The sequence below is a fragment of the Plectropomus leopardus genome, chromosome 17 (assembly GCF_026936395.1).
Source record: "Plectropomus leopardus strain MGB_pleo_1.0 chromosome 17, ASM2693639v1, whole genome shotgun sequence".
NCBI classification, from domain to species: Eukaryota; Metazoa; Chordata; class Actinopteri; order Perciformes; family Serranidae; genus Plectropomus; species Plectropomus leopardus.
In genome coordinates, this window is record NC_142192.1 from 6,125,132 (window position 1) to 6,138,724 (window position 13,593).

Below are 13,593 nucleotides of genomic sequence, written 5' to 3' on the forward strand. Positions count from 1 at the left end.
AAAAATCCTAATATATATATTTTTTAATGTCCCGTTAACAAGCTGCACAGTTGAATGCTTTTTTGACTATTTAATCTGCTCACTGGCTGATTAAACAGTTTATCCATTCTTTCATTTTAAAGGAGCTGACAGAGACTTTGAATAATAATGACATTTTTTCATGATCTAAACCCGAGCCCCACTGGCTTGCACTGTGATGCGTTGTTATGGAACCTCTTTAGAGCCTCTTTTAGTACAACCAAACTTGAACAAGACTTTTTTTTTTCTCCTACCAAAAAGTTCAAATGAACTGAAAACACACTGAAACAGTGACAGATGGTTATGTTACCTAACCAGTGCTGTTGCCAGGCAATTTGTCAACGGATGGCACCCATCTGTTGCTCACATTGGCAACGCTCTCAATAATTCAGAACTTTAAGCCTTGATAAAGTTTAATCAAATGAGTAATATATAATTTCGCTCCCTTTATCAGTTGTCATGTACGAGGAAAATAGCTGAAACCTTTTAAACCCAAGCAAATTAGCTTGATTCCTGTCTGTCAAAAACATGGGAAGAAAGAAGAAATGACCCAAGAAATTGTTAAAAAGTACAACAAAATTGCCTGAAAATAAGTTTATAAAAAGAAAATAAAAATAAAGAAAGAAAACTAAAATACAAAAAAAAAAAAAAATAACCAGGGGAAAAGGTGTCTAGTGGAGCATAATAATTTTAAAATAATTTTATGTTATTATGACAATTATAAATATAGTCTTTCCCCAGTTTTTTCTCTAGCTTTTTAAGAATAATATTCTATATCTACTTATTTCACGCAGTTTCTTACCAGGTTTACAGTTGCTTTTTTTCCCATTGTTTGAAAGAATTTTCACCAATATGCTCAGGGTTCAAGGGTTTACTTTAGTTTTACTTTTAGTTTTAGTTTTTTTTAATACTTTTGGAAGTCTGACAGCAGCATATGAAAAAAAAAAGCTTGAGAGATTTTTATTTTTGTTTCTTCTGTTTTTTTTGGGGGGGGGGGGGTTGTAACAGGCTGCAAAGATGTTTATATTTTAACGTGGGTGTCTATGTAGGCTGACTGGCATATGGAGCCAAAGTGGCCATCAGAGGAACTGCAGTTTTTGGCACTTTCACACTGGAATCTTTTTTCAGAGGTTGCAGCTTGTTTGTTTTGACGACGTCTCTCAAGAGACAAACTGAGTAGCAATCCTCATGACTAAATTTGTAACAAGTTAGTGGAATGCCCCATCTTTAGAAATAGTCAAATAATCGCAAACCAAATGACACATATCGAACCTGCTGCTTTCAGGGACCTCTGAGGTCTTTGGTCCTGGGTCACAGCTTACCACTTTGCCCAGTCTATAATGCAGCCCTGTGTAGGAATGACTGACTAATCAGTTGTTAAGAAGTTGCTGTTGTTAAGAATTTAATCGACCATGTGAAATTTAATTGCTATGTAATGCTGTCAAATTATATGCAACGTGTTTCTGTGAGTTTTGATTGTAAATAAAAAAATCATAGGGTATTGTTTGAAAAACACTTGGTTTTTTTTCAAATAACGATTAATCGCTCATCAATTTGACCAATAATTGATTAAAGAAAGTGCTTACGATTTGAAACTCTGGTAGCAATATCAGAGCAGATCTCAGTGATTTGCGCTTCAGTAAGGTATTGAAAAACATGCCAAAAGCACAATTTCACTGAACTAGTTTGAGTACAGAGTGTGCAGGTTAATGGCTTTGCCACTTTACATAACCAAAGACGTCCCCTGGTGTTCCCCAGTGTGCCTGTTCCACTCTGTTTTGGCTAATCTTTCCCTGCAGGCCAGCTTTCCTTAAAAGCTGTTATGTAACTCGCTGGCACCCTGCGCCTACACCACTCGGGTCTGTCACACTGAATGTAAATACATGTTTATTTCCTCCATCAGTCCCATGGCCACAGACTGTGCTTTGAAGTCCATCCCTGACACCCAGCTTTATGCTGCACACCCTCCCTTTTTTTATCTGCAGGACAAAAGCAGCACATAGTTTAGACTTTCTCACCTCAGGCAAACCTAGAGTGGTCTTCATTTGCTTTACTGGCTTACAGGAAACTCTTTTTTTTATTGCTTCACCTTGATCATTTACAAGATGGTAAAAGTCCGGCTGCAGCGCCCATCTATGAGCACACCACCTACTGAGAATCTGGCTTGTTAAAAACACAGAGAGCAGCAGACTGTGGATGCTAACCAGGGCTGCATGTTGTAATTGGGGCAGTGATTTATGCACTGAGGCAGCCTCTTTCACAGTATCTCTGATATAATAGCACACCTTGTTTCCTTGAAGCACGTAGCTTTAATTTATTTGTGTTTTAAGTTAATTTTTGACCACTGATTTGATGATGTTGTTGGTGATTGGTGTGCATGCAGAAACTTCATCGTTAACTATTTGAAACCTGGAGCACAGCACTGTTATTGTGCTGCTTTCAGATGTCTTTCACAAGTATGTAAACTTTTGAACTCTGAGAAAATAATTTTCAATAAGGCAATGAGCAACTTGGTTAAAAATGTTCCACAAATTGCAATAAGGTAGTTAGTTAGTAGTTTTTTAACAGTTTTAGAAAACTTTTTTAAAAAGTTTTAAAACATTTTTTAAAGCTAGGAAAAGATATTGAGCAAAAAAAAGCTAGGGAAAACTATATTTATAATTATCATAAATACATATTTAAAATTATTTTGCTGTATTTCTAAGCACCTTTTTTGGATAATTTCCTCGTTTGTGTGTTTGTTTAACATTCTTTTTCTTTTTAAAAACTATTTTCAGATAATTTTCTTGTACTTACTTATACTAATTTCTTGTTTATTTTTGTGTCATTTTGTCTTTCATTGCTCATTGCCGCCTTCTTATGTTTTTGAAAGACTCAGTTTGCTCAGGTCTGAAGGGGTTGAAGCGGTAGTTTGGATGTTTTGAAGTGGGGATGTATGGGATACTTAACCATAGAAAAACCTTTAAAACCTGAGCATACTGACTTGATTTCTTTCAAAAACATAGGAAGAGGGCAACAAGCAACCTACCAAGAATGACCCAAAAACTAGCAAGAAATTGTTAAAAAGTTACAAGACAATTACCTGAAATTAAGAAAAAAAACAAAAGAAAAGTGAAAAACCAAGAAAAGAAGAAAACAAAGAAAAGACAAGACAAGAAAATGAGTTCAAGAAAGTGCTAAAAAGTTTTGTTTTTTTTCTGTTACATAATTTTAAATATAACATTAAGAGACATTTTTTGGAAATGTTTCCCTCGTTTTTTAATAATATTTAATTATAACCCCCATCTCTCACCACACCCCCACTCTCCGGAAATATTTATACTTTTAAACATATACTAAAAGCCTATCTTTTTTAGTTTATGTAGTGTCTTACCATTACAATTTTATGGTTTATAACTATTTTATTTATTAAGATCCATTTTTTTCAAGATCTATTTTTGCTTAATTGCTATGTTGTTCTTGTTTTTGTTTCTTCAGTCAAACTGCGTAGCACTTTGAATTGCATTTGATTTGTTTGAAAGGTGCTAAATGAATCAAATTTGATTGATTGATTAATCGATTGATTGAACCCCTGTGCTCATTTTCCCCATCAGGCTGAACTTCCCTCGCGGCTTCCCTGATGAGTACTCCTTCATGGTAACCTTCCGCATGATCAAAAATACTGTGAACAAGGTGTGGAACGTCTGGCAAATAGTGGACGAAGACGGCCAAAAGCAGGCCGGAATGAGGCTGAATGGCGACCAGCAGGCTCTGGAGTACTTCCTAATGGGCGCAGACGGCAACCTCCAGACGGTCACATTCCCCGGCCTCTCTGTGCTCTTCAACACCAAGTGGCACAAAGTGATGATTGGCGTGGAGCACGAGCAGGTCACGCTTTACGTGGATTGCCAGCCTGTGGATCGGAAGCCCATCAAGGGCAAAGGTCCCATCAACACAGAGGGAGACACTCTCATTGGCAGGCTGGACACTGATCCCGACGCCTCCGTGGTGGTAAGCGAGGATGGAGTATCGCTGGCTGCATTTAATCACGCTCACTAAGTCTACTTATCAGAAATGGTGCTCTCTGTGAACAAACAGGTTTATATGTGTGCTGAGCTCTGCTATAATTCTAAAGTGCTGCTGTCACAGCAAAGCTGCTCAGCTGGGTTCCAGGGGAGGGAAAAAAAAGAAAAAGTTAATCCCTGCAGAAAATAACATTGGCGAAACATCGAGCTCAACAACCCATAGAGAGAGCTGATTCAAAAGTACAAAGAAATAACTGCAGCATGAAGAAGCAGTTCAAGATTCTTAGCCAGTGTCACGACTGAAGAATGTATTTAACATCTCTTTTCAGTTTGAACTCCAGTGGATGTTGATTCACTGCGACCCGAAGAGGGCCCAGAGAGAGAGCTGCAACGAGCTGCCTGCCACCGAGGTACAGTAACAAGGACTCGGATCTGCTCAGCATCAGCTGTGGTTTGTGGTTTTTATTCAGGTTGATAAGCACGCTGAGAGAAAAACAAGGGCAGAAATGCTGAGATGGAGTTGCAGATGTATAAAATTGCCAAGCAGTTTCCTGTAGCACATCCAGAGGTTGCACTTCATCCAAAACAATTTGCAAGTTGGACATCAGCAGATTGGAGCTGTAACCCCAAACAAACATGTCTTGGAAGCAGAGCTGTTAAGGCAGACATGATCTCATTGGCTGTGTTAAAACCTCAGCGCATGGAGCCAAAGCACTGCTTGGCTGAGTGGCGAGCTTTAATAACGAAGAGGAAGTTTGATCAAATTTTAAAACATGCGAGACTGGAAAGCCAACACACATTGTGTGCATAGTGCAAGATTTTTGTGGTTAGCATTTTGTCGAAAGTCAGCACAGAAAATAACACTTGCGGTAATGTTAGCTGGCAGGGTTTGGAACATAAAAACAAGTAGCACACAACGCCTAACAACAACATAGTTTTTGCATGGTTACATCTGACTGAGAAGTTATTGCACTGACTTTGCCCAACAAAAATTTGGACAGGATGAATTAAAAGTCTTGGCAATGGGCTGTATAACAACTTACACATGTTGCCCTGCCTGTAGTTACTTTCCCTGTACAGTCACACAACCTGCTCCTACTTGATTACCAGCTGACAGGAACACAATTTAACACCTGCTTCCTGCAGTTTAGGACCATTAAAATCAGTTTTTCTCCACCCATGTTGCTGAGAAAGCACAGTGAGCTAGTAACATCAAACAATAGAGCTTATGCTGAAAAATCTATGGAAATAGCTTTTTTTCATACATTTATTCCTACTTTTTGTATTTGCCGTGACGATGCCGTGAAATTTTATTAACGAGTTTATTTTTTCGAACCAACATCAGTCCTAATCATAAATGTCAAATATTCATTAATTTTCAGAAATTAAACCCTTTTTTGTCATGGTGCCACTATGTTTTTAGATGACAATAATAATTATTTTAATATACTACAGTAGAGAAAAAAAATTAACTATTTTAAAAATGCTACGTGCAAAGTATTTTGTTGGTCTTTTCTTTTTCTTTTTTTTTTTTTTGATTATCACAGCCCAGAATATGTCAATGATCAGCAGCAACATTGATTGTGACAGTACTCCTAGTGGAAATAGCAGGTGTTTTTTCTATATGCCAAATATGGTAAAAAGTACAAATAAAAAATAAATTAAAAAAGACATCATCATGTGGAAAATAGTAAAAAATTATGAATTACAAGACAAAAGCCCAGAATGTCACCCAGACATAAAACATTGCATTTTTTTATGCTGTGATGGCTGTGGTATCAAAAATTGTACTTAACAGTATGAATGTAACAGCTTTGTTTACACTGTGTATTTTAGACTTATAATAGGAGCTGCGTTAGAAATTACAAGATTAAACAAAAATACTCAATTTCGCGAAGATTTGCCCTAACCCTAACCCTAGCCAAAATTTTCAACCAAAAAAAAAAAAAAAGACAAATGAAAAGCATGTAATATGTGCCAAACAGTCCCTATGGGTTACAGAGAGTTTACAATTACTGCCAATAGGGCACAATTTTATAAGAGTGGCAATCCCTTTTGGACTGACTGACACTTTTACATTGGACTGCAAATGCAACGTGATGTATCCACTAGAAAAGTTTGGACAGAATTATCCCGAAATGAAAACACACACCCATTATGTAAGGCTGTGTATAGTTTATAGCATTCATGACCAAATATTATCTTTGACTTGAATGTGGCTTTAGCACAGTTAATGAGATTTCTGCCTGAGAGAAATACTTGTAGCCTGTAATGAAAATGCCACTCTGCTGTCTCACATCTCATTCTGCAGAAAGTCTGCCGCACCATGAATTAGAATCAGCTCGAGTGTTGTTGGTTTTTTTTTTATTCAGTCACTTGTATCAAGATGCAAATATTCCTTCTCACTGTAGCCAGAAATATTTCCTGGCCTGTGGTGCGCTCTATTAGATCTCAGGCTAACATTCCTGCATCGGAGCTGTGAGGTGGTTCTGTACATGGGGGGGGTGTGTTGGTACTATGGGCTGTTTATTCAAATGACAGCATGATATCTACTCACTACTATGACTATGAGCAGGCTTCTGCTGACACGTTTGGTGAGGGTGGTGTGACTACTTTCACTAACTCTCCCTTTATCTGATTTCTCTTGCTTCTTCAGATGTATGCCAATGCTGAGGTATTTATCGATCTTCTCTACTTTCTTTTTGCTTTGTAATTTTGAGCCAATAATCTACTTCAGTGCTTGGGTTGCCTAATTACCTCATTGCTTTGTTCTAAATCTAATTTATGGTAATGATTTTGCTTGTTTGCTGTTTTGGAGCACAGAAATATAGAATTATACCCGAAATGTCTCAAATCAGAAACATGCCCGCAGGCTATAAAAAGACACATTTAGGCTTCTGTTAGCTTTACATAAACATATATATATTAAATAAAATTGGGTATGATGTAAAGTTTGCATAAATGGTTTGATGAGTCTAATTCATTGAGGTATATGTCTTTTTAATTGAAAAATTCTGTTTTTAAAAGTTATATTTATAGATTTTATTAAGTCTTTTTCACTGTCATTTGCTGACTCATTGTCTCCACTCTCAGCCTGACAAATCAGTCCCAGGCCCCCCAGGACAACCTGGCCCAGAGGGCCCTCGAGGGCCCCCAGGAGAAAACGGCAGAGATGGAAGAGATGTAAGCGTTTCCTTCTTGATAATTCTTTTTCTCCCTGTGTTCTTTCCACAAACCCCTGAAGTCATTTGTTTTCTGAATCAGGTCTATTAACCCTCTGAACCCTGAGCAAACTGGTTTGATTTTTTCACAAGGAGGAAAAAAAGGCAATGAGCAAGAGCAAGAAATTAATAGATTTAAAAAATGGTTTCTAAAAAGTTAGGGGAAATGTCTTAAGGAAAAAAAAAGAAAAAAGCTAGGAAAAAATAGATTATAATCATCATAATTTCATATTTAAAATGGTTACAAAATTATATATTATATAATGATATATTTTATGCCCATTTTTCAGGTTTTTTCATATTTTGTTTTGCTTTGTTTTTTTAACTTTAACTATTTTTTAACTATTATTTCACTATTTTCTGGTATTTTTTGGGACATGTCTTCTTTTGTTGTTCATTGCCTTTTTCCAATTTTTGTTTAAATAAATGATGTGGAGTTGCTCAGGTTTTACAGGGTTACCATAGAGCCATTATTCTTCTTCTTTATGTCTCTACTTTCTTTAACTATGTTATTTTATGTGTCTCTGCAGGGTCTTCCAGGTTCTTCTGGCAGTCCCGGTGCTCCTGTAAGTGTGAAATTCTGAATAATGTTCTCACAAAATACTAAACTTTGTGGATCTATTCTCTGTTTTTTGTGTGATATCTCCAGAAAATCATTTCTTTTACCTCTGTGGCCACACATTTACAGAGTCTCAAAACTGATTTGTAAGAAAATATGACCTGAGCTTGCCTGAAATCAGACAGAACTGCAAACTCATCACACTGTTTCCATCTTCAGTCTGACATCGCATCAATTTTCCCCAACCAATTACTAGAGACCCAAATATTCTCCTGAATCTAACACACGTTTAAGTTCACACTCAGTATGTTTACATGCACAGTTTAGTCGAGCTATTGTCATAGCTCGATTAGGTCATTTCATTAGACTATTGTCCTTGTCCCAGTATACAAGCACTGTAGGAGAATCAATTATTTGATGGAAGTATGTTCAACTTAACCAAGGCATGTGGAGATATGTCCTCTTTCAATTAAATGCAATAAACATCTATTATTTATACAGTCTATAAAATAGAACCAAATCACAATCATAACTGTTTATTTACAATAAATTCGGGGTAGAAAACCATCATTAAAAATATAACCAAATAGCACTGAGCAAACTTGCCTTCAACAATTAGTTTTAAGCCTCCTAAAACAAAACAATATCAGTTTAAGTGTAGCCTACACTATAGTGAGGATATTTTCACTATTTTACCTTGCTTTATAACAGGCCTTACTGACAGGAATTTGATGTAAAGTTATCAAAAACATCATTTTACTCCACTGAACGTCGGAGCTGCTGCTCTGCCACTGCCTTCATCAGTTGCTGTGGAAAATAAAGAGGAGCAAATATTCAAATATAGTCTACATTAAACTGAAGTGTACACTATATTTGCTGCAGCCTCGTCCACAGCAGGACATCGCTTAGCTTCCATGCCACTGTTGTGGGACTGTCCTTTATTTATCAGAGGAGGAGGGTGGCAGGGGGGTCACTTTTTTATTTATTTATTTTTATTTATTTTTTTATTTTTTCTTTAAAGCCCTCAGGATGTGCGCATGGCTCTAATGCAAATTTTGAGCCAGTGAAGAGAAGTCTGTTAATCAGTGGATATTGTTTTTTTGTGATTGCGAAATGACTCTTTTCTTGGATAACATTTGGAAAGTCTAAAAGATTAATTTTTTTAGACTGCCATTTGAGCTAGCAAAGTGTTGAAACGGAAATCAGTCACTCCGCCAATGGAAGTTACCCAGCTGGCCGTGCTCTGCTGTTGTAAGTCTAGTGCACAAGCCTCATGAGCCCATCGATCCAGGTATTCTTTTCCCAAAAAAAAACCCTTTTTTTTTAACTTCATGCACCAATTAGCAGCTCTCACATGAATGAACGGGGCCAAGCATCCATGACTATATCTAGACTTTCTTAATACATCCAAGGTATAAACAAACAAGAAGACAACAGTGAATGCACACACGATAACTGACAGTATTAATAAACTCAACAGCACAAACACAACTCGGTAGCCCGCCATTGTTGTTATTGTTGTCCCCTTGCGCATGGCTATTTATCTAAAATGTAATGCACAAAGTGCAGGCATGTCGTCACCGTTCTCACAGAATCTGCAAATTGCCAGTTTACACGGTGACAGAAGAAGTGGCGTTTTTCAAAAAAATTACACTGTGGAAGCTGGTTTCAAAAGTGTGCATTTTCAGGCCCCTAAAATATGTTGTCATGTGAATGAAAGGCCAAACCGTGACAAAAGTTTAACGTTTCAAGCAACCATAACAGTCGTTTTATTGAAAAGACATCCAGCACAGAGATGTCTGTCTTTGCAGATGATCAATGTACTGCACTCTATAATGAACTTTACACCAGTTTAGTTGTCTTCCTAGTGACGTAACATTCTTCTTTCAGACACAAATAACAAAATGTATTTGCGCTGATACATTACAGACTCGGACCTTTTTTATTACTGTTCCTGATTGAACCTGAGGGTTAAGGGGAGGCAACATGTTTACTGGTACCTCCGTCGTTTGTCATCGCTCCTTTTCCCGTCCAACCTCATTGTTATCTGCATAGCCTTACACAAGCTCGAGATGTTGCTGATCTAAGAAACAACCAGAGCGGCCCACCTTTCATTGATTAAATGTTGACTGTCTCTGCCTCTGTGTATCTTAGCAACAGAGCCAAGAGATGCAGGGAGATGATAAAGCTGTTTTATTCCTGTTGTGTCTGTTTCCTAGGGCAGCAAAGGGGAGCAGGGCGAGATCGGTCTTCCTGGACAGCGAGGCCTGCCTGGCCATCCAGGAGCAAGTGTATGAAACATCACTTCATCCACTGACACACGCTCTTTTCTAATTTCTGCCAGTGCTGTTTGTGTGTGACTGTGTGTTGGTGTGTCTGCAGGGTCCTTCTGGTCCAATGGGTCCCAGAGGGCCTGTCGGTGAGAGAGTAAGTACTAATTTACATTGCTCCAAAATAATTCACTCATTAGAAAAATGATTATTAGACACAGACAATGTTAATGATTTGTTTTTTTCTTCTGACTATAGGGACTCCCTGGCTTTCCTGGACCTCCAGGTGCTCCTGTAAGTGTAGAAATCTTTAATTAAACCTTTAAAACCTGAGCAAATTGGTTTGATTTTTTCAAAAACATGGACAGAAGTCAATAAGCATGTTTGGTCCAAAAATTAGCAAGAAATTAGAAAAAAGTTACAGGAAAATTTCCTGAAAATAAGCAAAAAAAAAAAAGAAAGAAAAGTTAAAAGACCCTTCAAAATGCTGAAATTACAATAGATATATATGGGGTATTTTGTGAAACATATTTTCAAATATAAAATTATTATTAATATTCGTATAGTTTTCTGGACATTTACCCTATTCTGTTGGAGTATTTTCTAAAAATCCTCCTCTCTATTTTAAAAACTAATTATTAGGCAATCTTCTTGTCACCTTTTACTAATTTCTTGCTATTTGTGGAATATTATTGCCAAGTCGATTATTGCCTTTTTACCCATGTTTTAGAAAGAAATCATGGGTAAAAAGGCAAAAATCATCTGCTCTGGTAAGGATTAAATAGATTGTAAAACGTGTATGAACGCAGCAGAAGAAAACTGATGTCAATCCAGGTTTCAAAGCGTTAAAGCAACATGCATGTCGATAACATTGTAACTAACTATGAAGAAAGTAACACTACTAACCTGTATCTTCTGTCTGTTGTTTCACAGGGCCCAGCAAGTGAAGGACCCCCTGTACGTGACTGCAGGATCAGCTGTTTAAATCTGAAACACTGTTGAAATGGTTTGACATTGGTTACAGATCCAGTGAATGTACTGTGTGTGTCTGTCTCTCACAGGGACCACCAGGAAAACCAGGAACCCCAGGAGATGAAGGAAACATCGGGCCTGAGGTCAGTCATAACAAACATTTACAATTCAGTACATTAACCCTTTGAAACCTGAGCAAACTGGCTTGATTTCTTTTTAAAACGCATCGGAAGATGGCAGCTTTACAGAAATGTAAAAATTATCTGCTAATAAGCCCTTCCTCCAAAAAAAGACAAACAAGGAAACCTATGACCTAAAAAACTGCTGAAAAAAATTATATATATTTATTTTATTTTGTATTGGGGTAAATAGCTTCTGAAAGGCGTCTAAATGCAGCACAAGAAAACTGATGTCAATCCAGGTTTCAAAGGGTTTATGTGTAGAACAAGCACATTAACTACTCATGTATTGTAATACTGTTAAGTTCTTGTACTTTACATAAACAATAATGATAATGATAATAATAATAATAATAATTTATAAGAGACAAAATAAACACATGAAAAAACATCAATAATCAAAAGGAAATGAAAGGAATTTTAAAAAACAGATTTATGTGATTTTATTGACATTTTAATCAAAAGCAAGTGTGCCATATAACATCACAATTTGCTCTGGAGATCTAAACAATAACATACACAACCACAAATAACAAATACGTTATTACATTATATATATATATATATATATATATATATATATATATATATATATATATATATATATATATATATATATATATATATATATATATATATATATATATATATATATACATATATATATGATATAACCATATGATATGATAGCTTTCTTTCAAGTGTTTGATGTTAAATGTCTCCTGTACTTACAGGGTCCACCTGGACCCAGAGGGACAGCTGGCATCGCAGGTCCTCCTGGCCCTCCTGGTCCTCCAGGGCCTGTGGTAAGAAGAAGAACTAACCCTTATTTTATTAACATCCACTAATTTATTTTTCATACATTGCATACAATACACAAATCTGTAATGTCATTCATTTTCTTTCTTTCTTATTATTATTTGGGCATCTTAAATCTTCCATATTTGAAAGCTTATGTGCAGATACTGTTATTTATGATTACAGCTAGTTATTGCTACTTACTTATTACTTGATATCTCTGTATTTGACATGCCAACAATGACAAGAATATTGTTACTAAACATGAATTATTTGGAAAAAGCCTTTGAAACTGAGGCAGAGACATTTGGATGCTAAATTATTCCGTGCATCCCTTTTGTGGAAAATCATTAGAGGCTCCAGACAATCTAAAATAATTTAGTGTACAACTGAGTTTATCATTCTAAAATTGTTCAAATGGAAAATTCTGTATCTGCATTTTTTTTCCATTGAACCTCAATATCAGCCACAAACTGCATACTGACCACCTAATGAGCACATTAATATCATCATCTGTATTCAGGCACTCATAAACTTCCTCTCAAACTCAAATTTCCAAGTGAAATTTTGAGTTTATTGGTGACGCTGCACTGTTTTCACATTACCTCTCTGGGAATTTCTGCCGGCGGATTTATGTCGACATCTAAATCCCCGCGGCTCTTTTAGATGTCACTCTGCTGTGTTTTAGGGACCGCCCGGTGCCAGCAATGAGGGAAGCGGGGAAGCTGTGAGTCTTTTACTGTCTTTCTCACTTGCCAAATGTTTCCTGGATGCATGGCAATTGGACTGGTGACAGTGAATTTCTGATTAAACTGACTGATTGAAGTTAAGAGGCTCTGCAGCAGTCGTGTCTGTTGACTATCTGACTGTCTGTTCCGTCTGTCCCGTCTCTCATTGGTAGTGTCCTGCCGCCTGTCCTGCTGGACCACAGGGACTGGCTGGGCTGCCAGGGATGAAGGTGAGGAATGTCAATGTCAATAAAAAACTTTATTTTTTTTGGATTACATAACACTTTAGACTGAGTTGTGACTTAGTTATGAGTGAGTTAGTGACTCGAATGAGACTCTGTTGGTTCATTCTGCAGTTTTGACAAAGCTCAGATGACTTAAAGCATTTATCATCATGAATTTAGTCACTTCCTAAATTAAAATGACGACTGTTTAACTGACAGAGTGAAGTAATTTATCTGCATAATGCAGATTTTGAAGAACCATTGAATAAATAATAATGACAGGAACAAGCAAGGTGGAAGGTACACACATCCGCAGGACTTATACAAGTGCTGAATCAAAAAAACAAACCAAGGCAAGAATCAAATTAAAGATCTGCACACTGCATTAGAAGCATCCAATAAATGTTAATAGTGCTACATTTGGATCTAATGGAGATGTTCGCTATAACCCTGGTGATTCATTAACCTTTGAAACTTGAGCAAAATGGTTTGCTTTCTTTTAAAAACAAGATCAACTTAAAAAATATACTGGACACTATTTTTTCATGTTTTTGTGTCTAAATGACTAATGGGAACAACATTTTTGATACTGTTCCAATAATGAGCGAGACAAAACAGGC

The 13,593-nt window shown here is 36.7% G+C and overlaps 1 protein-coding gene across 1 annotated transcript in view; it reads left to right on the plus strand.

The window, feature by feature from the left end:
* Nucleotides 1–13,593, plus strand: part of col9a1c (collagen, type IX, alpha 1c) — a 31,139-nt gene that overhangs the window by 3,995 nt on the left and 13,551 nt on the right. The window contains exons 4-16 of the mRNA XM_088090209.1: nucleotides 3,612–4,008; nucleotides 4,352–4,432; nucleotides 6,679–6,696; nucleotides 7,116–7,205; nucleotides 7,774–7,809; nucleotides 10,022–10,093; nucleotides 10,185–10,229; nucleotides 10,331–10,366; nucleotides 11,006–11,029; nucleotides 11,134–11,187; nucleotides 11,958–12,029; nucleotides 12,710–12,748; nucleotides 12,923–12,979. Of these exons, the coding sequence (XP_087946335.1) occupies nucleotides 3,612–4,008; nucleotides 4,352–4,432; nucleotides 6,679–6,696; nucleotides 7,116–7,205; nucleotides 7,774–7,809; nucleotides 10,022–10,093; nucleotides 10,185–10,229; nucleotides 10,331–10,366; nucleotides 11,006–11,029; nucleotides 11,134–11,187; nucleotides 11,958–12,029; nucleotides 12,710–12,748; nucleotides 12,923–12,979 (1,021 nt within the window). The remainder of the gene's footprint in view (nucleotides 1–3,611; nucleotides 4,009–4,351; nucleotides 4,433–6,678; nucleotides 6,697–7,115; nucleotides 7,206–7,773; nucleotides 7,810–10,021; nucleotides 10,094–10,184; nucleotides 10,230–10,330; nucleotides 10,367–11,005; nucleotides 11,030–11,133; nucleotides 11,188–11,957; nucleotides 12,030–12,709; nucleotides 12,749–12,922; nucleotides 12,980–13,593) is intronic.